Source organism: Sceloporus occidentalis, unplaced genomic scaffold (assembly GCF_023333645.1).
Source record: "Sceloporus occidentalis isolate IW3139 unplaced genomic scaffold, rSceOcc1.0.p SCAF_5, whole genome shotgun sequence".
NCBI classification, from domain to species: domain Eukaryota; kingdom Metazoa; phylum Chordata; class Lepidosauria; order Squamata; family Phrynosomatidae; genus Sceloporus; species Sceloporus occidentalis.
In genome coordinates this window covers 113,534,534-113,561,770 of record NW_028316985.1, presented here as the reverse complement: position 1 = coordinate 113,561,770, position 27,237 = coordinate 113,534,534, and the positions used below count along the sequence as shown (strand labels likewise).

Below are 27,237 nucleotides of genomic sequence, written 5' to 3'. Positions count from 1 at the left end.
CTCTAATAAGATCAACAAAAATCTATGTAATCGAAAGGTTAATCTGAAAAATGGAAATAGCAAAAATATTCTGGATTTGAGAAACATTTTCATTGCACATTTAAAGTCATACTATAATGACAGTACAAATAGGCAAACAACTCAAAGTTGTAAGAATTTGGTGAGAAAGGATATACAGTGCGCCCTTAGTATATGCGAGGGAAACGTTCCGGACCCCCTCCTCCCCTCGTGTAAGGGAAAAACGCAGGACCTCTAGTCCTGTTTGTTTCAATGGCTGTGTGCTCTTGCATGCAGCACATGCCACAGGTGTGCATGCCATTTTAACATCCAGGGCTTGCCATCTGTGTAAGCTTAAAGCTGTGAATGGCAAGTCTGCGCACTGTATGACTTAGTATTCTGGGATTTTTACTGTGTAGACAGTGCTGTGGTTTGGTATGAGCATTAGACTAAGATTCTGGAGACCGGGGTTCAAATTCCTGCTTAACCATGGAAAAACACTTAGAGACCATCAGCAAGTCACACCCTCTCAGCCTCAGAGGAAGGCAAAGGCAAACTGCCTCTGAACCAATCTTGCCAAGAAAACCCTGTGATAACCTTATGCCAAAAATAATTTGAAGGTGCACAACAACAACAACAGACATGAACTGGTTCCGATTCTGAATCTTGGGTATTGTGATCATACACTTTTGGCATTATGATCCTACCATGCTGTGAGTTTTCTTTTACATGTACCTTGGTATATATTAACTAGAGTGACTTGGAGTGCTTCCAATACATTTTCAGATATAGAGGGATCTATATCTGGTTGAGCACATTCTTCGGTCTGTTTTTAACAGGAATACAGAGAGGCTGGAAGTTTTTTGACCAATACAATTTCCTTCTTTTCCTTTTGTGAAACACAACAATACTTAAAAGCAAGATGAGAGTACAGAAAAGACAGCTTCCAAAGAATATCAGTGGCTTTTTCTGCATTAGAAACAGGCAGAGAGTACAGGGTGCTTTTTCGTTTGGTTGACCACACATGTTTGTAGGGTTCAAGGGAAAGCCATTGTTGCTAATCAGACGGTTGTAGAACTGGACAGAAGCTTTGGCTTTTGATTCGGAGGTGAAGAATCCAAGTTTGGGTCTGGTTAGTTCATCAGTCAGTTTAAATGCAAAATAGCCTCTTACATTGACTTTGTCGAGATGGTAAGCTGAAAACAACAAGACATGAAAGTTAACTTCACTTATGGCTTTCTACTGTGTGATCTATAAAGCTATTTTACAGTACTTACGAACAAATACATCTCTTTTATCATTTTCCCTTATTACCCATACCTTATCCAGCCATCCTCAAAATCTCTTCTTATTCCCATTTACTTTTTATCCTTCTTCCAACTCCATGTTCCACTATTGAAATGTACATCATTCATGTCTTGAGACAGAAACCTATCTTTATTTACATAGTTTCACAAAGTCTGTTGACTGTGCATTATTAATAATGAACTATATTTCTATCCTACTCTGCCTCCAAGGAGCTCAGGGTAGATAGCATATGTGCTAGGTTGAAGAAACAATTACTTGTTTAGTGTCACCGGGTGAGCTCCATAACTGAGTGAGAATTCAAACACAAGTCAGTAGCACTAGAATTACAATGGGGCCTCCACATTCACTGGTGCTAGGAGCACAGGACTTTTAAGAATTGACTGTGATGGACTTTTAATGATGTGCTCTTTTGTTGATTTGAAATGGTTTTAGCCCTATACACAGTTTAATTTTTTTAAAAAAATATATATCTGTGTGATGTTTTTGTATTTTTAATCTGTACTGGTTTTAATAATTTATAAGTCACTTTGTGTCCCGGCATTGGGGGAAAGGTAGGATATAAATAAATACAGTGATGATGGTAGTGGTTGTGGTGATGATGATGATGATATACATTGCTGATTTATGGTAAAAACGCATATTATTCTTGTTCATCTTGTCAAAGCTCAGTGCTTCCAAGTTTCCAAAGAGCACTCCCAAGTTACTCGCCTACTGTGAGAATAATAATATTTGCTTCCCCTTTAAACCTGATCAGTGTATGGAAGTACATTCACCCCTCCTTTCCTACGGACTTGAGATCTGTGCTCTTGATTATTCATGGAGGGAAGACCTCCATTATTCTCAATGGGGCATGCCTCCATGCGCGCTCATTGGCATGCGTCCCATTCAAGCCTATGGGGCTTGAATATGTGCAAGTCTCCGTTTTCATGGGGGGGGGGGTCTAGAATGGCTCCCCCGTGAAAACAGAGGGCCAACTGTTTCATGAAATACTTTGAACGCTTTCATAATGTGCTATATAATTGCTGAGTCCATGAGGTGCTTTGAATATGTTTGCGATTCCTGCCTTTTATCATCCCCTTACCTTTTAAGGTTTCCCGTACATACTTTTCAATGTAAAATTTACGAAGGCTGTCATTTAAAGACTGATCATCTATTCCACTTGCTGTGATGTAGATATCAATGTCACCGTAACGCTTTTTAACCCAATTTAGGACTTTGCGTAACCCTGAAGGGACCACTGCTGAGCGAAACGAAGAAATTAAATAAGTGAAATCTTGCAGAAATTGAATGTCTTGGTCAAATTCATACCGACTTCCATTTTTAGACTCGTGGATCACAAATCTTGTGGTGAAGTGGTTCAGAGCAAAAAAATCAGCAGCCCCCTTTACCAGTTTCTTCTCTTCACTGGTGAAATATGGCAAAGAGGAACTGGAGAGGCCTTCACTCTTCTTATAGTCAAGATATCCTCTCATAGCTTCTGGATAGTCCCCTGTTTTATAAATTGGGTCTGAAAGCCAGGCTATTTCAAACTGAAGGAACCTTTCAGCAGCTTTTCCGTGGGTGTCAAGAAAGGGATTGGCTGGTTCTGCCCAGTCAGAATGCAAAGACAAAGATACCTGGCCATGCTGAAATGGTCGATATTGTTTATCATACAGGTGCCAAGCCAAGGAGTGTGCTATCAGTACATTGTGCACTGCCCGGTAAGTGTCATTACTGCTGCTGTTGTAAATATCGTTGAAACGGTTGGGTTCGTTTATTGTGATCCAAAGTTTAACCAAGTCTCCAAGCTCCTGGAAACACATTCTTGCATAGTCTCTGAAAGCCTGGACAGTGGACTGGTTTAACCATCCACCATTTTGAAGTAAAGGAGTAGGCAAGCCCAAAGACCGGTACGTTGGATAATGTAGGGTGACCATAGGCTTCACATTGAGTTTGAGCATCTCAGTAATGACGCAACGATAATAGCGGAGGACTTGATGGTTTATGGATGACAAATTGCCACTGGGCAGAAGCAGTGACCAATCAAGTGCAAATCTGTAGTGGGTGATTTTCATTTTAGACAACAGCTCTAGTTGTGCTTTAATGCTGATGAAATCGGTACATTGAGCTGGCCGGGTTTTCAGTTTCACTCCTTTCACTTGGTAGAAAAGTCCATCTCCAGTAACATTCCAGAGATACAAATTGGGATCGCAGAACTGGGGAGAGGAAGCAACAGATTCTGCCTGTAAAAGAGAATAATATATTTCCTCTTTAATTTAAACAAGAATAATTATTTAGTCTCTCCAGCCATGTAACACAGGCACTAATGATATCATTTTGTCTTTTACGCTGAGCTATTTCTGCTCCTATCAGTACTATAAATCTAAAGAGTAGGACACTTCCAACCACAATCATTAGGTGTCACCATTGGGTTGTATCCACTAGGGACTTAGTATTAGTGGAAAGCAAAATCATTTTTAAAAAATTAAAATAGGAAAATTAAGTGGGTTGCTATGAAGTTGCAAATTGCAGGCAGCTATCTATAAGCATGTAGGAATTACCAGTTTATTGGTTCTTGGGTTTTTATACTTCATTTCCTGACCAGTATGGCCAGCGATTAGGGATTTAGGGAGTTACAGCCAATGACAACTGGCCGATTCCAGTGTCAGTATTTTTAATCCAAATTTAAAGGTGCTATCCAATGTGATCAGTTTTATCATCAGAATAGGTTCAGCACCTTGAATAGCTCCTTTAAAGTTCAGGGTAAAACCTGAAACCTGCTTCATTAATATCAGAACTATTAGCCATGGTTTGGATGTAGCTCAATAACGTCTCAGGACCAAAATTCAGGAGCAAGTGTGCAAACTCATGTAATCCTGGATTAATATATTGGGGAAAGTGAGCTAGAGAAATGGGTTGGGGTGTTACCAGAATGCAACTGGCATCCACTTTTTTCTCTTTTCTATTTGATTAATTGGGACTGGGGAAGTCCTGAACCCATGTTTATGTGTGGTAATTAAGTGGATGAAGATGAACCAACTGAGAATCAGTACAAAGAGGAGACAGGTACTATTAATGGCTATCTCATTCATCTGAACAGATGGCATTCAATCTGGTTTGAAAGGAATTGCATCTCCTTGAGAGGTTGAATTTTACAGTGATTTTACAGCTCAAGTAACCTTTCAATGTGTCACTTATCAGCTTTAACAGCTACCTCAAATAGGACCTCACCTGGATGGATACAGCTAGGCTTCATCCATCTAATCTCTTCTGTTCAGCCAGAGTGGAGGTCTGAGTAACCACCATACAACCCACACAGAGGAGAAACAGGACAAATGCATAGAATGTGGAAAGAGCTTTAGACAAAAAGGAGGTCTGACTAAGCACTGGAGATCCCACACAGGGAAGAAACCATACAAATGCAGGTAGCTTCAGCCAGAGCGATATCCTTACTTCGCATCAAAGAACCCACACAAGGGAGAAACCATACAAATACATGGAGTGTGGACAGAGCTTGAGCCAGAGAAATAGCCTTACTTCACATCAAAGAACCCATACAGGGGAGAAACCATACAAATGCATGGAATGTGGAAAGAGCTTTAGCCACAGTGAAAATCTGACTAACCACCACAGAATCCACACAGGAGAGAAGCCATACAAATACATGGAGTGTGGACCAAGTTTCAGCGAGAGCAATGGCCTTACTTGTCATCAAACTCCACACAGGGGAGAAACCATACAAATGCATGGAATGTGGAAAGAGCTTTAGCCACAGTAAAAATATGACTAACCACCACAGAATCCACACAGGAGAGAAGCCATACAAATGCATGGAGTGTGGACGAAGTTTCAGCAAGAGCAATGGCCTTACTTCTCATCAAACCCCACAGAGGGGAGAAACCATACAAATGCATGGAATGTGGAAAGAGCTTTAGCCACAGTGAAAATCTGACTCACCACCACAGAATCCACACATAAGAGAAGCCATACAAATGCATGGAGTGTGGAAAGAGCTTTAACCACAGTAAAAATATGACTAACCACCACAGAATCCACACAGGAGAGAAGCCATATAAATGCATGGAGTGTGGACGAAGTTTCAGCAAGAGCAATGGCCTTACTTCTCATCAAACCCCACAGAGGGGAGAAACCATACAAATGCATGGAATGTGGAAAGAGCTTTAGCCACAGTGAAAATCTGACTCACCACCACAGAATCCACACATAAGAGAAGCCATACAAATGCATGGAGTGTGGATAGAGCTTCAGCCAGAGTTCAAACCTACGTTCACATCAAAGAACCCACACAGGGGAGAAACTATATGAATAACTGTCAAACAGCTCTTCCTGTCCGGAATCTCTTTTCCTGTAGCTTGCATCCATTGCTCTGTGTCTTATTCTCTGGAGCAGCAGAAAACAAGCTTGTTCCATTCTCAGTATAACATTTCTTCAATTATTTAAACAGGGCTGTCATATCACCTCTTAACCTTCTCTTCTCCAGACTGAACAGACCCAGCTCCCTAAGCCGTTCCTCATAGGGCTTGGTTTCTAGAACTTTCACCATTTTAGTCGCCCTCCTTTGAACACACTCCTGCTTATCGACATGCTTTCTGAATTGTGGTCCCCAGGACTGGACACTGTATTCCAGGTCAGAAATGACCAAAGCAGAATAGCATGGTATTATTACTTCCCTTGATCTAGACAGTATGCTTTTATTGATGCAGTCTAGAATTGCCTTGGTCTTTTTAGCTGCTGCATTGTACTGTTGACTCATGTTTAGCTTGTGGCCTACTAGGACTCCTAAATCCTTTCAAATGTAGAGTAGCCCTAAGATGGTTTAGTCTGCAAACCCCCAAGACTTATGAGGAACAACTTCAGGAGCTGAGAATGTTAAGCTTGGAGAAGACGAAGAGATGGTATGATTAACTGACATCTCCCAGCCTATGAGAGAGTTGACCAGGCAGGCCCAGCTCCATCAGGGCTAGCCTGGAAGAAGAGACTCCTCCCTCCATAACTGTCATCTTCTGGCCTATGAGGGAGTTGACCAGACAGGCCCAGCTCCATCAGGGCTAGCTTGAAGGAAGAGACTCCTACATCCTTAACTGTCATCTTCCGGCCTATGTGGGAGTTGACCTGGCAGGTCCAGCTCCATCAGGGCTAGCCTGGAAGAAGAGACTCCTCCCTCCATAACTGTCATCTTCTGGCCTATGAGGGAGTTGACCAGGCATACCCAGCTCCATCAGGGCTAGCCTGGAATAAGAGACTCTTCCCTCCATAACTGTCATCTTCCGGCCTATGAGGGAGTTGACCAGGCAGGCCAAGCTCCATCAGGGCTAGCCTGGAAGAAGAGACTCTTCCTCCATAACTGTCATCTTCCGGCCTATGAGGGAGTTGACCAGGCAGGCCCAGCTCCATCAGGGCTAGCCTGGAAGAAGAGACTCCTCCCTCCATAACTGTCATCTTCCGGCCTATGAGGGAGTTGACCAGGCAGGCCCAGCTCCACCAGGGCTAGCCTGGAAGAGACTCCTCCCTCCATAACTGTCATCTTCCGGCCTATGAGGGAGTTGACCAGGCAGGCCCAACTCCAGCAGGGCTAGCCTGGAAGAAGAGACTCTTCCCTCCATAACTGTCATCTTCTGGCCTATGAGGGAGTTGACCAGGCAGGCCAAGCTCCATCAGGGATAGCCTGGAAGAAGAGACTCCTCCCTCCATAACTGTCATCTTCTGGCCTATGAGGGAATTGACCAGACAGGCCCAGATCCATCAGGGCTAGCCTGGAAGAAGAGACTCCTCCCTCCATAACTGTCATCTTCCGGCCTATGAGAGAGTTGACTAGGCAGGCCCAGATCGAGCAGGGCTAGCCTGGAAGAAGAGACTCCTCCCTCCATAACTGTCATCTTCTGGCCTATGAGGGAGTTGACCAGGCATACCCAGCTCCATCAGGGCTAGCCTGGAAGAAGAGACTCTTCCCTCCATAACTGTCAACTTCCGGCCTATGAGGGAGTTGACCAGGCAGGCCAAGCTCCATCAGGGCTAGCCTGGAAGAAGAGACTCTTCTCTCCATAACTGTCATCTTCCGGCCTATGAGGGAGTTGACCAGGCAGGCCCAGCTCCATCAGGGCTAGCCTGGAAGAAGAGACTCCTCCCTCCATAACTGTCATCTTCCGGCCTATGAGGGAGTTGACCAGGCAGGCCCAGCTCCACCAGGGCTAGCCTGGAAGAGACTCCTCCCTCCATAACTGTCATCTTCCGGCCTATGAGGGAATTGACCAGGCAGGCCCAACTCCAGCAGGGCTAGCCTGGAAGAAGAGACTCCTACCTCCGTAACTGTCATCTTCTGGCCTATGAGGGAGTTGACCAGGCAGGCCCAGCTCCATCAGGGCTAGCCTGGAAGAAGAGACTCCTCCCTCCTTAACTGTCATCTTCTGGCCTATGAGGGAGTTGACCAGACAGGCCCAGATCCATCAGGGCTAGCCTGGAAGAAGAGACTCCTCCCTCCATAACTGTCATCTTCCGGCCTATGAGGGAGTTGACTAGGCAGGCCCAGATCAAGCAGGGCTAGCCTGGAAGAAGAGACTCTTCCCTCCATAACTGTCATCTTCTGGCCTATGAGGGAGTTGACCAGGCAGGCCCAGCTCCACCAGGGCTAGCCTGAAAAAGAAGAGCCCTCCCTCCAGTCCATCTGCCTTGGTCCAGGACTCAGAGGGAGAGAAGAATGCTGGACCTGATCCCCTCCCCCCCCTCACCATTCCCTTCTCCTTTTGTGTCGTGTGTTTTTAGATTGTAAGCCTGAGGGGAGGGAACTGTGTATTATCCCCTCTGTTGTAAGCCGCCCAGATTCCCAGTGATTGGGCGGCATATAAATAAATCCTATTATATAAGAGTCCATTTACAAATGATCTAGAAATGCCAGCTGTTCCAAAATCAAACCATGAGATTATTAATTGGGACTCAGATTTTGCATCATGAGGCACATACGCTTTATCATTGGCACTATTTCAGCATCCATTAAAGTCCTGTTTTAACCTTGAAAGCATTTAATGGCTTGGGACCAGAATAGCCAAAATATTACTTTCTCTGGTTTCTGATGGAACTTTATGATTCCTCTGTGAAGAGTGAAAACCAAGCTGTGTGTTAAGCTAGAGAAAGCAGCAATAATGAGGCCTCTTTTCATGTTATACAAGTACAGTATAGCACTTTGACACCCCTATAACTGCCATGGCATCATCCTATGGAACCCTGGGATGTATGGTTTAGGGAGATGTATTTAGACTTCTTAGCTGGAGTGGCTCCCCAAACTATAAACCCCAGGATTGTACAGGATAAAACTATGGCAGTTAAAGTAGTATCAAACTGCTACCATTGTGCAGTGTGAAAAGAGGTTACTGCTATCAAGAAGAGTTGGGAGATGCAGGTTGCCTTATCTCTATTCATGGAGATGAAAATATTTGCAGCTATCTGGCTTTGGCTAGTAGAAAACATGCTTTCTCAAGTCCATTCTCCACCCTTAACCCAGCTCTGTCCACAGTGCAACATATAAGAAGTAGAAAGTGAATCCAAGAACTGAGCACTGTATATAGATATTCTATGATTATATGATTCTATAGATTTATTTCTCCTCCTTTGGAACCTAAAAAGAATTTTGTTGTAGCGAGTTAATCTTGTGGTTTTGTCAGCTACAGTGGAAGTCTCTTGTTAGGCAGAAAGACCAGGGAGAAATATATTAAACAGATAGAGATTTTCCATTCAATTTAAAATTCTGGTTTTAAACTTTAAAAAGCATGGGACCAGGTTCTCCAATGATCTGCCTTCTCTTTTATGTGCTTACCTGAACATCAGGCTCCCATCAGAGAATAGCTCAGAAAAGTGATTTTTCTAGACCACAACCCCCAGACTTTGACAGTGATTTGAAAATCCGTCGAAGGTTGGAGGTCGTTTTGGGTACAGTAGTCCAAAGAGTAACTTGCCCAGGTTCTGCTTCAGAGGGCCTTGCTCTATTTGTCCCCATTAAATAAAGTGAAAGCTTTATTTAAAATGTCTCTTAAAGAGGTGAATGGCCCCTTGGTTACAGACATCTAAGAGAGCGTTGCCATCTTGATGTCATTTTCAGCACCAGGCAAGAAGCTTTGTTATCCACCTAGGCCTTTAAAATATGTTATAGTCTTAGCACCTCAGTAATATATTTGTTATTTTTAATCATTTTGAGGGGGAAATGTTGGATTTTAAGGGTATAACTGCTCTGTGAACTGACCAGATAATGGTTATTATAGGGCTTTAGTTAATTATATAAACAAATATCACTACAGAATCCCAGCATTCAGGACCCAGTTTATCTTTAATATAGGTCACAAAGGATTTGGGGATGCTGAATATATAATATTCGACCTGTCAAAAGACTCTCCATGTTGTTGGTTAGTTCACTGGATCCCCAAAATGCAAAATGATGGCGCTTACCTTAATAACTGATTCTGTCACACCCCAGGAGAAGTCACAGGGAAACTGACTGTGCAAAGCTGAGGTAGATTCCTTCAAAGGAAAGCCATTCTCCCGTATTATTTGCTTGTAATAAAGTGCAGATGTCTTGGGAATGCGCTCTTTTTCTTTACTATTGAAATCAACATAAAATAATCCCCGTCTGTTGCTTATGCCTTTTTGCCATTCATATCCATCAAGGAGGGACCACGCTGTGTAACCAAATACGTCAATTTGATCATATTTTATAGCTGCATGGAGAAAATAAACATTTTGAAAGATTATATATGTGAAATTAGAATCTGAGATACATTACAGATGTGTGCAGGAACATGGTTTTGGAGCATTTTACTTTAATGTGGGAAGCATTGCCATCTAGCTTAGTTATGAAAAACAGATTTATGTAAATTTACAGCGCTTCATAAATAAAGGTTAATAATAATAATAATAATAACTGAGGTATACATTAATCTATTTGGGACACATAGGTGTGATGTGTACACTATTTCCTCCTTCTGCCCACCTCTCTCTCCAAGTGTAACTATGCTATAACATTATAGCAGTTTGATACTACTTTAAATATTGTGATTTCAACTCCACCTTGTAGAATCCTGCATTTATAGCTTGATAAAGCAGTGTGAGTCTCTTACTTCTCAGCTTTCTCCTGCACAAAGCTAATGCTATTTGCAATCTTAAAAACGTACACAGATAGATTCAAAGACACCATTAACATCATTTGTTGCCATTAACTGCTCTCAAGTCAACTTTGACTGCTGGCAATCCTGTGGATGAGACATCTCCGAGACCCCCTGTCCTCAACCTCTCTGCTCAAGTCCTGTAGGCCCAGGCCCATGTCCTCTCTGATTGAGTCTAACCATTCTAGCATGTAGTCTTCCTCTCTTTCTACTGCCTTCCACCTTTCCTAGCATCATTGGCTTTTCTAATTATTCATTTTTCCTCATAATGTGGTCAAAGTACAACAGTCTCAGTCTAGTCATTCTGGCTTCCAGGGATATACCCCTCTTAATGTGCTGCCAGACGGAGACTTCCAACCATGAACCAGGAGCATAGTGACAGAGAGAGGCAAATGAGGGCATTGCCTTCCCCAAATAATCCCCCCCACCCTTTAATCCACAACTGTCTAGCATTGCATTTGAACATTTAGGGACACAGTTTAAGCATCCAAAGAACAGGATATGCTGAAATCCTGCAAAACCCTAATACTAATACTTCACACACTTACTAAAGCATTGCACATGTACAAGGAATACTTTCCATGTATGTACAACAAACACACTTGCATCCAGGTGGACTCACTTTGGTGCATCTACAGCTGTGTGTAAAAATTCATTCTCTTAGCTCTGAAACAGACGTTCAGCGCTTCATCAGAGCATTTTTCAAGTCAACAATTTCCCCCTCAAGTTTGGAAAGGTATCACAGCTCATTAGACTTTATTAACAATTCAGAGCATAATAGCAAAATGACTTATACAACAAGCATTTGCTTTCTAGTCACTGTTATTTAGTTTGCACAACTATTTTTCCATGTGGAAAATATTGTACAGTGGGCCCTTGGTATCCATTGAGGTTTGCTTCCAGGACCTCCCTTGGATATCAAAATCTATGGATGTTGCAGTCCCATTAAATACAATGGTATAATAAAATAGTGTCCCTTATATAAAATGGAAAAATCAAGCTTTGCTTTTTGGAACACACACACACACACACATATATATTTGATATTTTCAAGCCATGGATGGTTGTATCTGTGGATGAATAATCTGTAGATATGCAGTGCTGGCTGTATTTTATATTGATTTGGGTTTTTGTGCAAGCTTTATAACATATTTTCTAATCTGGATCTCTCACAAAATTTTGTGAATGAAACTGTGCAATTGCATAATAAAAGCCTCATGTGGAAGCATCCTTAGACTTTCCATGCAGTCTAGTTTGAACCATATTCTTTCAACTCTCTTAAGGGCTTTCAAACATCAAACAGGTTTACCAACCTTGTAAGACCTCATTGATAAAATTCTTCATTAGGTAGATAATGGTGGTATCTTCTGTTCTTACATGGCCATCACTGAACCATCCATTTTCTGCAATCAGGATTCTAGGATTGTTATATTCCAATTTAATCCAGTTCAGAACTTCCCTCAGGTTGAGTGAGAAAGTTTGCCCCATTCTGGGAAGTTTACTTGGTGGTCTAAAATTATTTGGGCCAAAGGAAAATGCAAAAAAGTCAGCAGTCCCTTTAATTTGGTTTTTCTCTGTGTTGGTAAAATTTGGTAAGACAGAGGCGAGTTCATTCTTCAGCTCTTCTGGATAATCTCCATCCCCATGTATTGGTCTGGCAAACCACCCTAGCACTTTTTGCATGGACAGCTGGCATTTTGTAATGTCAGAACTGTCCTTGAATTTGTTAGGTTCAATCCAGTGGGATCCCAATGTTATTGATAAAAATCCTTTCTGTTGTAGTCGAAAATCGTTGTTGTAAGTGTGCCAGACATTTGCATGCGCCTAGAAAGGAAAATAGTAAGATATAAATAAAAACATTCTCAAAAGATTGTTATATTACCCCGCCCCACCAAGGCAAGTGGAAGATCAGTTACCAAAGGTTACATAGTTTGAAGCAAACAACAAAATTGGCTGTTCAACGCAGAAAAACTTTTGTGTTGTGTTCCTTCAAGTCATTTCTGACTTATGGAGACCCAAAGGCAACCCTATCATGGGGTTTTCTTGGCAAGACTTGTTCAGAGAAGTAGCTCAGACATCAGAAGGGCTGCCAGACCTAGAAAAACCCAGAGGAGTGAAAACAAACAACCACCCAAAGGGAAGGTATTTTTTACCATACATTAAAGGAGTCACAAACAGAATAGGGAAACGGGTGAGGAAACACAACCTTCAAATGGTTTATAAACCGACAAAGAAAATCCAGCAAATGCTGCGTTCAGCGAAGGACAAGAGAGACCCTTGTCTCTCATGGTACCTTGAAGATTTGGATTTCACTGTGGCAGGTAGTCCTTCCAATTTGCAAATGTGGGTGTTTACTGCATACCATGCAGCTGTTTATTGCATACCATGCAGCTGTGGACAAGTCTACATAGGGACCACCAAAAGCAGTGTTCAAACACGAATCAAGGAACACAAAAGACATTGCAACGGCTTGATCTGCAAAGATCAGTGCTAAAGCACATGTTTTGCACGTAGGAGTCAGGGATCTTAAATTCAGTCTGCGGCATCTTCAATTTAAATTACCAGATATCTGACAAGTCCTCTATTTTCTGCATTAATCTTACCCTAATTGTATAATTAAAAGGAGAGAAGTAGGAAAAAGAACAAAAAGGTGGTATGATGGTTGAGGAGAGAGAGAGAGAAACAGAGAGAAGAAGTGCAATAGAGATGCCAAGCAACAAAAGAAATCCAGGCCTTTGGTCTTCACACAAATCTCTCCCTCCATCTCACCCACCCCACCTCCACTCCATTCTAAGGCTGTGTCTGCACTGCAGAAATAATCCAGGTTGACACCACTTTAACTGCTATGGCTCAATGCCAGGGAATTCTGAGAACTGTGGACTTTTAGCCTTCTCTGTCAGAGAGCTCTGATGCCACAACGAAGTATAATTCCTAGAATTTGACAGCATTGAGCCAGGGCAGTTAAAGTGATGTCAACTTGGATTATTTCTGCAGGGTAAATCTCCCTTTATCCCCACCCCCTTTTTCCATTCATTCAATGTTGTCTCTTCTGATTTGACCTGGGCTCTAGAAACCTCTCTTTCTAGCATGCCTAAAAGCAAAGCCACGCATTTCCCCCAGCCCTAATAGTACTTCTCTCAATCCATCAATGCTGCTTCTTTCACTGAATTTGACACTTGCCCTAACAAATTCTAATGGCTTCTAACAATCAAACTCACTAAAAACATATTTCTTCACTCAGCATCAACTGGGGAACCTAGCAAGATGATCAAAACAACTAGAAAATTGTATGTATGGAAGAGTATGGAAGGAAATTTCTTGAGAAGAGATTTGGCAGGAAGAAGATAGAAAGGGTTTTGAAAGAGAAAGATACTTTTAGGGACCAAATTTGAAGTTAGAAGATAATCAAACAATTGGTGATATAAAATGTTTAAATATACGATTGGAAAATGTTTAAGATAACCAAACAAATGTTTTGTGGTATGTCAAGTTGTAAATGTCCTTGTTCTTTTTATTTTATTTTTCTTTATTAGTGTATGTTTTCTGTTTTTGTCAAGATTCTTGTGTATGTTTTACATTTTGTTTAAATAAAATATTTTTAAAAACAACTGGAAAATCGTATTTAATTAACTAGTTAATTCCAAGCTCTGGGTTTTGCATTTTATTCAACTTCATTGTTTGGACAAGCTATCAGTGACGCCAAACACTGTGATCTCTGCAAAAACAAGGGCACATAAAAAGTGAAACAATATTGGTAATGGGATGAAGAGTATTTTGTTTATAAGGTCTTGGGTAAAGGAGGGCTTTCAAATATGTTTGTCTTAAGTGAGGCAATATGACCTCTCCCCCTTAGATAAAGGCGCTTGTCAGATCCCCTGGAATTTACCTTGTCTCTGAGCCCTGTATCTTTGCTGTGGGATGAAGTGGACATCTCTTTAAATACAGCAAAAATGCTGACAGACATTGGGAAATGCTCTTCTCAGTTACATCGCCAATGACCCTGCGTACCAACTCTGATCAGACATCATTTCACTCTTAATAGTGTAGTATGTCTCCTCCCAAAAGCAAGACTAGCTAGCTATAATGGCAGAACAGAGGTGTCAACCTTGGGAAACACTTTGGAATGACAATATGCAGTGATCTAGTATCAGCTGTTTTATTTTTTTCAATGCCACTATCTAGGTGAGAACATTTGTTCAAGGTCTAGACACTAACATTAACCTTTGAAATGGAGGGAAAGGGAGATGCTAGCATCATCCACATACGGATTAACCATATCAGTCATGGCACTCGGGGCTGGCTCTGAGCATACCATACTTACAGGATTGGTGTAAAGATAAAATGGAATAATACTCTCCTCCACTTTGGAGGAAAAGGAGAATAAAGTGGTCTGTGGCAACATTTTACAACACTACATCTGCACTGCAAAAACAGTTCAGTTTGACACCATTTTAACTGCCATGGCTCAATCCTAAGGAATTATGCAATTGGTAGTTTTGTGTGATGTTTAGCTTTCTCCATTAGAGAGTTTTGGTGCCACAGCAAATGACAAATCCTAGGATTCCATAGCACTGAGCCATGGCGGTTAAAGTGGTGTCAAAGTGAATTATTTCTGCAGTGTGGATGCAGCCTAAGAAAAACATCCTCTCACTATCTGTTTCTGGTGTGTATCCTGCACAATGAACCCTGACTCATGTTCCCACTAATAGACTACAGTTATTAACTTTTCACAATATAGGGACCACATACATAATAATACATGAACTATTTTTTTAAAGTAGGTCTTGAGTACTACATTGTCTCCTTGACCTCTGGTTACTACTTAATACTTCATCCATTTTACACCTTGAGGATCAAGGCTAAAAGGTAAGGCTAAAAAGATAGTGGAGATACAATCAATAGCAGAGGTACAATTAATAATTACTCCTCATAGAAACATACCCCTTTCTGCACATTTTCCTCTTATCATGCAAGTCAATGTACAATGCTAAATTGGTTAATATAAAGCCGTAAGGGAGTTCTTAGAGTAGGCTAGAATGCTCGCTTGAACAAATATTAGTTTCTAAAATATTACAACATATGTTGAGCAAGTGTTCATAATTATACACTTTTCCTTAAGCATGATGGCATTAATGCAGCAACACGTTTCAAAAACATTGCTTCTTAATAAAAAAAAAAATTAACTGCACTACATTACATTTCATTATATCTATTTCAAATATGGGTAAACTAACAAACAATATGATCTAACAGTATGAGTGTTGGACTAGGATTCTAGGAGACTACAGTTGGCCCTCCGTTTTTGTGGGATTCTAGGAGACTACAGTTGGCCCTCCGTTTTTGTGGGAATCCATTCTGGATCTTCTCCCCACAAAAAAAACAGAGACTCACCTATATTCAAGCCCCATAGGCTTGAATGGGGCATGTACACACAAGCGTGTGCAGGGTGTGAGCCGTGGGGGCGTGCCCATTGAAAAGAATGGAGGTCACCCCTCCATGAATATTCAAGACCGTGGACCTCAAGTCTGCTTCGACATAGCAAAGCCACTAGATAATCTTGGACAAGCTACATTTTCATCAGAGGATGGCAATGGCAACCCCCCTGTAAACAAATCTTGTTGAGAAACCCCATGACAGGTTCCCCTTTAGGGTCTCCCTAAGTTGGAATTTACTTCAAGGCACACAACAACAGCAGCAACACTTTACTTTTTAAATTAACTAGTTACTTTATTAATTACTTTATTAATCTTATTGCTTAAGAGGCCATCTACTTGTTACTATTAGTGCAGAATGATAACCTTCTGAGCTACTCATTACTAACAAGTTGCCATCAATTTTCCTATTGGAAAATACAGACAAAAAATACTCAGATTCAAATTCATGGGGTTGATATAAGTCAACATGCAACTTGAATGCACATACACACACGTGTGTGTATAAGATATGTGTAGGGTTAAAATGTTTAAAATGTTTGTAGAACTATTTAAAATTGTTTTCAGAACTTTAATAAATGTTTAGAAGTTCTTGCAATATATAAATGTTATCACATATTTAATATATCCAAAGTTCCTGCATCCACTAGTCTCTATTCCAGTAGTTCATAAATATTTTTTAAAAGTCTATATTGGGTCCCTCCATGTTAGAACAATTTATAACTGGTAATTTTGTTTACCAGCTTGATAACCTATTATTTCCTTCTTTCCATTGATCAGTTGAAAGTGTAATGAGCTGTTTGCCAAGCTTTCCCTAGCAAAGTCCTTCTGCCATTAACACACATGCTACCATCATATCACAATTTATAGGCAACCAGATCTTTAATATATCTTAGCAGTATAGTTGCAGGGGTTGATGGCAATTTTTCTCTAACAGCTTTGATAATCCTATTCCAATAATCCTTGATTGGATTATAACAATATTGTTAACTGGTTACAGAGACCACACAATACTTCTGTTGAAACAGCTCCACTGGCTGCCAGTCCCTTTCCAGGCACAATTCAAAGAGCTGGTTATGACCTATATAACCCTATATAGCTCATGTCCAGGCTATTTGGCAGATGGTATCTCCCTGTATAAACTGACCAGGGTTCTGAGATGATCAGGAGAGACCCAAGTATGGTTGGTGGGTACATGAGAGAGGGACTTCTTAGTGGCTGCTCCTAGACTCTGGAACTCACTTCCCAAGGAGGTCAGAATGGCCCCCTCCTTGTTGTCCTTGTATTCTTTCAATGAGTGATATGTTTTAATACTGCAATAATTTAATTCTATTTTATTGCTCACTTTTGTATGTTTTTAATTGTATTATTCTTTTAAATTGTAAGCCAATTTTGCGAACATCTCCAAAATAAATTGGCTGACCTTAGAAAAAATGTACCAAGATTCTGTAGAGAGAGTTGCAATTTGCTACTGTGCCCCAGGATGCCAAATGTCTTTGGCTAGCTCTCGCATCTAGTTTATATTTAAAAGAGTTTATACATACATAATTCTATTGTTAATCTGAAATTAATTATTTATTATTCTGTCAATTCAGCTATTATCGATATTGATTTATACTTTATATATTTAAAAACTAGTAAGCCTTTACTTGTACTTCAGAAGGTAATCATTTTTCAAAGAAGGTGTGTGCTCTAGCTATGGCCCCATACAGACAGGCCAAAATAAAGCTGCTTTGGGTCACTTTGGAGGTATGCTGTTTAAGTGATGCATGCATCCTAAGAGTCCAGAAGCTGCGCCAAACTAAGAACTAAGGACTGGAGCATGGCTTTGGTGCAGCTTCTGGACTCTTAGGATGCATGCATCACTTAAACAGCATACCTCCAAAGTGACGCAAAGCAGCTTTATTTTGGCCTGTCTGTATGGAGCCTATATTTACTCCTCTAGATATGTCTTGAATGTGACTTTTAATTTTTAAATACTGAAAAGGAGGTATGGACTAGGTGAGCATTTAAAAATATATTCCCTGCAATATAAAATCTTTACATTTTTACCAAGTCTCCAAACCCTTGCAAAATACTTTTTCACTCCCAACATGACAATTGTTAGTGAATCATTCCAACAGTTGTTTAGGACTGACCACAGATAACATCTTGGGCATACGGAAAAGATTGTTTTGAATTACTTTCCGTATTGTGCAAGAGAAACTAGAGGATCAAGTGATACTGTTAGTTAACCAACGTCTACCTTTCAACCTAATTAAGCCGAAGAGCTATTCAAGACAATGCTTTTCCAATTGTCAAAAGGTCAGCAAAGTACCATGGATTAGGCAGGCAACTTTTAGTAACTCCAATGGTTACTAGATAACTCAGATTTTAACAGTATTCTACCATAGTAAGAACACCTGGAAAATAAAACCAATCTGATTTACACATATTGTTGTCTTGTGCTTTTAAAAAGTTAATAATTTGAGAAAGTTATTATTCCCTCATGCTTTAACACTATGGTGTTCAAACAGAATGTGCCACTGTATTTTGGCATAGCTGGCAGAGTCAGTGGTGAAGGAGAGTCATAGTTGCCCAACCTTGCTTTAGACAATGTTCCTTATCTCTGCAAATCTGCTTGCCCTCTCCTCCTGTCTCACATTGCAAGCTCAGCTGGGAGAGAGACCATATTAATACTTTCAGGGAAACTGGGGGAAATAAATTCTGAAGCACCTGCAGCCTTTTACCGGAGAGAGGAATAATAGCTTTGCTTCCCCTCATTTCAGAGAGATGTGAATTACATATACATTCCAACCATCATCATAATCTGAACTGCCACCCCAATAATTGGAAAATATCACAAAGGGGAATATCCGCTGTATTGGCCAGGGCCCACCCAAGACATTTTGCTGCTTGAGGATGAATACAAGTAAATGGCACCACACTTAACACCAAATCAATGTGTTTAATGGAGGACACCTGGCTGAATGAGACTATGTGTGAAAGGGATCTAGGGCCCGTTACAAACGGGCATAAAAGTACGTCCTGGGGACGTACTAGGATTAGAAAGGGGCGTCACTTCCTGACGCCCCTAACCCTAGTACAGACCCAGTCCATACAAAATGGCAGCGCCTGTTCCACACGGGGGCCGCCATTACGATGTCACGAACGTGCTGCCTCCAAACGAGGCGGCGCGGACATGACGTCGTCGCGCCATGCGAGGGCACCTACAGGTGGCAGTTCAGATTATGATGATGGTTGGAATCAGGTATATGTAATTCACATCTCTCTGAAATGAGGGGAAGCAAAGCTATTATTCCTCTCTCTGGTAAAAGGCTGCAGGTGCTTCATGAGAAGGAGCTCTGAAACGGAGCTCCTTCTGAGGTTTGCGTTGCTGGCGCAGCCTTTAGACGGCTGCGCCAGCAACGCAGAGGAGAAAGGGCTGAGTGGCCCCTTTCTCCTCCTCCCTGCTGTTGCCGGGTGTCCTTGGGCCTTGAAGCCCCAAGGACACCCCTTTCCAGGTCACGGGGAAGCGGCTTTTTGCCGCTTCCCCGCGGCCTAGAAAGCGGCAGATCAGGCTCTAGGAGGCTGCCGTTGTGGCAGCTGAGGCCCCGATACAGCAGGGAAAGGGCCACTTACAGGCCGCCCCAAACGGGCGGTCTGTAACGCGCCTAGGAGTCCAAGTAGAACACAAGTTGAACATGAGTCAACAGTGTGATGTAGCAGCTAAAAAGGCCAATGCGATTCTAGGCTGCATCCATAGAGGTATAGTGTCTAAATCTGGAAACTAATATTTGAATTTAGACCAATATCAAATACTCCTACTTAAAAGTACACTTGCAAATATTTTAATTCATATTATTTTAACTAAGCATTTTAATAATACCTAAATGGATTCAGATTGATGTTATTATTTAGCAACTTTTAAAAAATTATCAGTATAATGAAGGACATGAGTTAATAAAAGAAATTGAATTACTCTGTCTTGCAAGAAAGTAAACCATTAGGAAAAAGTCCAGCTGACTTGTTCAGCTGATGTTGGCAAAACAATTCTTATCTGTGTAGACAGATGTAGTAAACCCCATGAACTGAGTCCAAATAAAGATCAAAACATGAGAGTTCATGATAAAATGTAAAATACAGGTGTGATATTTCCTCATTTAGTTCTGTAGAGCCTTTAATGGGTGAGATGTCCTTCCAACTTGTCTGCGCTAAGATATGGATGCTGCAGAAGACAGTGTAACTTGGAAAACCTTTATTCATGAACAGCAGATAGCCAAAAGAGAATGCAGCATCTTAGGTTGCTATACAGAGGGACTCTAAGCAGTTCTAACTGGATCATGGAAAAAAACCACACCACCCAAGAAGGAAAGGAAGTTGCATTCCCAACTGAGACATGTCTTTTAAAGAGATTGCAATATTTCAGGGTAATACATTCTACTAGCATTTAACCAAGGCCAGTCCCTCAAAGTTTTGTTGCTTGAGGCCAGCTGGGTTGCAAAACAAGCCCCTTCACAGCAAAGTCAAAATATAGTAGCTCCTTGGTATCTGCTGGGGTTTGGTCTCAGTACCCCCCTGGATACCAACTTCTATGGATGCTCAGATCTCATTAAATACAGTGGTGTAGTGAAATGGTGTCCCTTATATAAAATGGCAAAATCAGGATTTGTTTTTTGGAATTAATATCTTTGAGGAATATTTTAGAGCCATGGCTGGTTGAATCTGTAGATAAAGAATTCATGGATATGAATGGCTGATAGCTAATGCCAGTCAAGTTATGTTGGCATATACAGTCGGCCCTTTTTATACACGGATTTTATATACACGGATTCAAGCATACACGGTTTGAAAATGTCCCAAAACAGTATACATTTACCTTGATTTTTCAGTTTTTATAAGGGACACCATTTTGCTATGTCATTATATTTAATGGGACTTGAGCATACACGGATTTTGTTATACACGGGGGATCTTGGAACCAAACCCCAGCGTATAACAAGGGTCCACTGTATAGCAGAAAATCCCACTATGAAGACACACCCAACTAAAGGTGGTGGCAGGTTTGGGTGTGCAACGCCGGTACCCTGGTGAGATCAAACTCTTCTACCCAAAAAAGGCTCTGAAGCTGAATGTAAAGTTCAAAAGGGGGGAAATTTAATTTAAAGGACAAAATAAAGAGTTTTCTCCTCCCCAGCTCTAAACAAAAGGTACTACAGTTGCAGCAATCTTCAGGTTGTCATCTTTCTGGGTCTGATGGTTTGCTCTCCTCACTCAATGGAGCTGGTGCAGGGTCTTTCAGCTCCTGGATTCCTCTATTTTCTTGCTGATGGTAACTAATTCGGCTGAGTTGGTAACTAATTTGGCTGAGCTGGTAACTAATTTGGCTGAGCTGGTAACTAATTTGGCTGAGGTGTAAGAAATGCCCTTTCCGGCTGCCTGGGCCTGCTTGCTCTCAGCAAAGACTGCTCCCCAACTAAAGGCTTCCAGCTATAACAGAGCATGCTGGGAAAGGGCAAACCAAACCTGGAAATAATGCAGGGGAAACCTACAGCTCCTCCCACAAACTAATACAATGAACTTTTCTACACTAAAATAATCTATGGCCTGAACCAAAATAAAAGAAAATGCAGGGGGAAGTCCAATCAGTCCTGGCAGGACATCACACCCACCAACATCTTTCTCCTTTCCCGGCAGTAAAAATACAAGAAAAACAATACAACGTTGTAAACAGCCAATATTTTTTGGCCCTTTCATGATTTGCAAAAGCTATTTTTTGCGCTATCTGCTTCACTCTGCCCAAGTGTGGCTTAACTGTGTGTTAACCTAAGAAAAATCAGTCAGGTGAGTTGCCAAATGCACCTGCTGCTATTGCTGACACCTGAGCTGAGGTGGATGTTTAGAATTTGGCTGATCTAGCTGTTTTTCTCCCTGCCACAGCACAGCAATAGCAGCTAATTTCTATACTGCTTCATACTGAACTAAGCAGTCTCTAAGCGGTTTACAACATGTAAGGTAATAGTCCCTAACAAGCTCAATACTCATTTTAGTGACCGCAGATGGATGCCTGGCTGAGTCGACCCTGGAGCCCCTGGCTGATTCGAACTCACAACCTTGTGGCTGTGAGTTAGCGGCTGCAGTACTGGCATTTAACCACTGCACCACCAGGGCTTCTTCTGTGCCACAAAAGGCTTCACCTTTGCCCATGAAATTTAATATTGCACTCTTCTGCACTCTCTCTGACATACATAGGGATGCCATATCCTGCCTGTAGGCGGGGCAATCCCGCTTTGGGCGGTGCCGTCCCGGTCCCGGTCCGATTTGGCGCCAAGACCAGGACGGCACCACCCGCGGCCACCTCCGCCCCCACATGCGCCGCGGGGTCCTCCAAGGCCTCGCTGAGGCCTGGCAGCGGTCTCCGCAGTCAGAGCTCTGGCCGCGGAGACACTCCCTCCCAGGCCACAGCGAGGCCTTGGAGGCGGCTCCGCAATCGCGGGGTCCTCCAAGGCCTCCATGAGGCTGGGGAGGAGGAGGAGGCTGCTTGGCACCGCGGCAATCGCCGCGATGTCAAGCGGCCCCTGCACCCTTTCTCAGCCTGGGAGCAGGCCTAGGCTTCCTCCCAAGCCGGGAGGAGGAGGAGGCCGCTTGGCACAGCGGCAATCGCCGTGATGCCAAGCGGCCCCCATGCCCCTTCTTGGCCTGAGAGGAGGCCAAGGCTTCCTCCCAAGCCGGGGAGGAGGAGGAGGAGGACAAGGTTTAAAAATGTAGGACCTTTTTTTAAAATTTCCTGGCCAGGGAATTTAAAAAAAAAAAAGTCCTACATTTTCAAACCTTGTCCTACATTTGTCCTGGTTTGGAGGTTCTCAGGTATGGCAACCCTAGACATACACAGTCTGGGTGAGAGGAGGTCTTTCCATCCCTGAATGTTATTTAAGGACTTATACCTGAATAACAAAAAAAGTGAGTGGTGTAAGTGGTTTATCTGTGATTGATTCCACACAGGAAATCATCACTTGATTTGCAAGTGCTATGGCCAGGTGTAACGTAAGCCAACCCTCCATTGCTGCTCCCCTTGGTATGTATTCTACAGCTTCTGCTTGGAAAAAATTCCAAAAAATTATAATTTTATTTTCAAATACTTACACCCGTCTGCCAGAGAACTATAATGATTAGCCATTTGCCTACAACTATCAGTTCAACAAAATGATGATGTATCCAGTTACCTGGATGAGTGGCTGGCCTTGTTCTCCTGCCCCTTTCAAGCTATTTGTTTGTGTCAAATGGCTAACCTACGAAGATTTTTAATGGGCTAGTTATTTCTGCAGATCTGATTGCAAGGCAAAGATTTTTACAGTTGTTAAGTGTTCATAATTCTTTAAGATTGCCAACAAACACCAGGTGTTGTAGGCTATGTTCCAGAGGAAGAAAATGGCAGAACCACCTCTTGAGTATTCCTTGACAAAGAAAATGTCGTGAAATTAATGGGATTACCATAAGTCAACAGGCAACTTGAAGGTACATACAGGTACATACAGGCTGCTGCCACACTGCAGAATTAATGCAGTTTGACGCTGCTTTAACTGCTATGCCTCCATCCTATGGGATCCTGGGATTTGTAGTTTGTTGTGGCATCAGAGCTGATTGACAAGCTAAATATCTCACAAAATTATAAATCCCAGAATTCTATAGCAATGAGCCGTGGTAGTTAATGTCGCATCAAACTGCATTAATTCTGCAGTAAAAGCAGTTCCACGCAAGTGCAAGCACCTCATAGATTGTCCCAGTCTACTCCTCCATCCTTCCAGAAGTATATAACTCCAGTATAACTGACATTTTAGCACATACCCTGTATTTTCTAGCGTGTAAGACGACTGGGCGTATAAGATGACCCCCAACTTTTCCAGTTAAAATATAGTTTGGTATATACTCGCCGTATAAGACTACCCCAATGCACACCAAATAAATTTTTTTAAAAAAACATTAGATTTGATTTCAATATGGTAATTTTAATTCCAGTGCTTATGACATGCAGGTACTTAGCAGGAAAACTTGTTTTATACAAAGCCTGCTTGGATTGGTCAGCTCTCCCTGCCTGCCCAGCCCTCCCTGTCTCCAAGACTATCAGAGCGGTAGTGCAAACACGGCTCATTTTTCCATATCCCAGGCGTCCCGGACGCCTGCAGCTTGCTCCGCCTTTCACTTACACCTTCCCAGTGAGGCGCCCCCTCACCTTGTCATCAGGACCACGTTAAGTCACTTCTTTCCACGAATCCTAGTGAGTGGATTTTCTTCTATCGTACTTGTACAGCGGTTGCCGCATATGGTGGGGATGCAGCCGCGGTCGTTTTTGAGCTCCCCCCCATATGCGGCGACCGCAGATTCTCCAGTCCGGCTTGGAGGTTTCAGCACCTGCCCTATAAGACAACACCCAGTGTATAAGATGACCCCGACTTTTGAGAAAATTTTCCTGGGTTAAAAAGTAGTCTTATACACCAGAAAATACAGTACATCTATCCAGGAGGAAAAACATCTACAGGAAGAAATTTAACATGGGAGCCACCAAGCCATGAGGGATGACATCTTTGGAAAGAATGCATGGGACATTGGAGACAATATACATGGCCTACAAGTTTCTTAATTCCTTTCTTTGGAGAGACACCCTGACAAAGTACCTACAAAATGAAATTTCCCCTTCTGTTATAATGAAAAAGGAACTGGGGAAGGTAGTGGTAGGAATTACAAGGAACAAAAAATAGAAAAGATTTTATATATGAGTTATTCCAGTTTCTTGGCATATTATGTCACAATCTTCCTTGAATTTAAAAGGTGATATTTTTGTAGCACATTTAAGGCAGGGATGGAGAATGTGTTGTCTTCTAAAAGTTAATAGACTGCAGCTCCCATTATTCCCCCCACTGGTTAGATTGCCATTGCTATGTAATGGAGTAAGGTCTGTGTTTTCACTAAAGTCAGTAATAAAATTTGGTTGTACAACTCAGTGCTAAAGAAGAGCTAGGTACCCTAATAAATTAAGCCGCTGTTAATAAATTGAACTGCTGGAAATAGAAGTGGTTTGACGTCATTATGAAGTTCTTAAATATTGGCATAAAGGATGTTTCTCTTCAAGCAGTTAAAAAGAACTTGGTAACCTTGTTAGCTCAGTGTAGTAGCCACTATTCATAATTTGATTTTATCAAGCTAGGAGGCATTGTTTAATTATTCCTTATTTATGGTTACTCTGACTAGCTACATTTGCCTCATCTATGAGTGTTTAATGTGATTTTTATGCTAACCAAATAGTCTCAGCATATGTAGGGTGTTATTATTGAACCAAGCAAAAGAAGACTAGAAGGAAGCACTAACTTTCTGGTAGAGCAACAACAATCAAGGGCACAAGCCAATTGAAATTAAGCACGTTTAAAATTAAACAAAACTTTTATTAGATTAAAATACATAAATATATACAAATAACAAGCCCCCATATAAAAATATAACACATAATATACTTACATCACAATACATAAACAAACAGGTACAAACATACACCCTTTATATCCATCAAGCTTATTCGACTAATGTTATCTATAACTCAATTCTTCCTGGTTAATTTCACTTTACAATCCAATTAATTACCTTTCTCTTTCTCCTTGTAATTTTCTATGAGGTCAGCTATATCTTTTCCCATTTTCTACTTCATACATATTTCTTTATATATTTTCATGTTCCGATTTCATTATCCACTTCCCTATTAATGATTTCTATATGTAATCAAAGATTATTATACAATTCTTGTTCTTCATATATATATTCTTAATTTGAACATTTTTCTCACTCTGAGCACTTTCAAGTTGCTGTGAAACATAACATCATATGCGATGTTAAGTATTTCTGAGAGATAGGACCCACAGAATTCAATTACACATCCTCTCTGGTAAGGATTGCTACTTGTGGTAATGCTTAAATTGCCAAATGAAAGGTAGAGCCTGAAAGTCTTCAGTTCTAGGGGAGAAGAATAGGGTTGAGTAGAACAGCTCATGCTTTTTATCCTAAAGGACTCACATTCAGTCTTTTGGTATTGTCACCAAAGTAATCGTCGTCATCATCATCATCATCATCAGGTAGCAAGGGAAAAATAAAGAAGAAACTGCTTTCAAACAAGACAAAACTGGGCTACATAGATAAGTTGTTCAGTTTAGGCTGTCATGCTTTCATTTGCTCTTTCATTTTACTTTTAGTGTACCACAGGCAAGCCACATTCTCTGAGCTTCAGAGAAAGGCAAGGGTAAACCCCCTCTGAACAAGTCTTGCCAAGAAAACTGTGATACGTTTGCCTTAGGGTCTCCATAAGTCAGAAATGACTCAAAGGCACATAACAACAACAACAACAACAAAGAGTTGGTGCAGTAGTTATACCAACAAAGGCAAAATCAGTTGTTTGTTTTTTGTTAGGATTTTTAGACAACAAGAAGAAAGTAATAAATTTTATTTATTTACAAAGACTGTATGCATAAGCATCCCTGCCTCAACCTTCTTGTGTCACCTTACATTCTTGTAATGCATTCCCTTCATTTATGTGTGGCAGTAATACCGTACTTGATCTCTTAAGAGAAATTCTATCCATACTGTACCTTGATCAAGTTGTGTCCTACCCTGTAGACAGCTTTTTCCTCCCTCTCTCCAGGTGCGTGAATCCCTGTGCCATACCCATGCCAAGCAACTAGGTAAGGGTTGTGGATTGTAATCCAGTATTTAACTCGATCTCCAAATGCTTGGAAGCAAAAAGTGGCATAGTCAGTGAAAATATCCACCAGAGATTCATTTTTCCACCCCCCATATTTTTCTTGCAGTGCCCAAGGCAAATCCCAGTGAAAAAGGGTGACTATAGGCTCGATGTGTCTGTCAACCAGAGCATCTAGGAGACTATTGTAGTAGTTGAGTCCTTTTTCGTTGACAGTTGTGGCCAGTCCAGTGGGGAAGAGCCTTGGCCATGAAATGGAAAAATGATAGGAAGAAACTCCCAAAAAATCCAGGGCTGACAGATCTTTTTCCAGGAAAATGTAGCTGTCACTGGACTCTTCTGTTCTGAAAGAAGGTGTGGAATGGACAAAATAGTCCCATATTGAAAGTCCCTTTCCATCTTTCCTCTGGCTGCCCTCCACCTGAAATGCACCAGTCCCCACACCCCAGAGGAATGTTTGGGGGAATGTGTCATGTACGAACATCTGAGTTTCATTCACCGGACTTAAGCCAGGGTCTCTTTCCCACACAGACTTTCCGTTCCTGTCAAATGCAGCAACTGTCTTTATCAAAACTAGTGTCCATAAAGCTATAGATCCTTTCAGTTGTCGTGCAGGCATTGTGTCTTTCCAAACCAT

General features: G+C 41.5%; 1 protein-coding gene across 1 annotated transcript; it reads right to left on the bottom strand.

The window, feature by feature from the left end:
• Nucleotides 1-82: 82 nt before the first annotated feature.
• KLB (klotho beta) lies at nt 83-27,237 on the bottom strand. The gene is made up of 5 exons (XM_089526941.1): nt 26,491-27,237; nt 11,765-12,275; nt 9,739-10,007; nt 2,387-3,527; nt 83-1,193 (listed from the first exon to the last, which is right to left on the bottom strand). Exons 1-5 carry the CDS (start codon nt 27,235-27,237, stop codon nt 796-798), a joined length of 3,066 nt encoding a protein of 1,021 aa, XP_089383067.1. The 3' UTR covers nt 83-795.

What these genes read in the sequence shown, in the direction of transcription:
- KLB (XM_089526941.1), bottom strand. Translation starts at nt 27,237, where the DNA reads ATGGTTTGGAAAGACACAATGCCTGCACGACAACTGAAAGGATCTATA. An exon ending in TGACAGAATCAGTTATTAAG is followed by an intron (nt 3,528 to 9,738) that starts GTAAGCGCCATC and finishes TCTCTTTTACAG; the next exon opens with GCAGAATCTGTTGCTTCCTC. An exon ending in TGTACGGGAAACCTTAAAAG is followed by an intron (nt 1,194 to 2,386) that starts GTAAGGGGATGA and finishes TGTTGTTTTCAG; the next exon opens with CTTACCATCTCGACAAAGTC.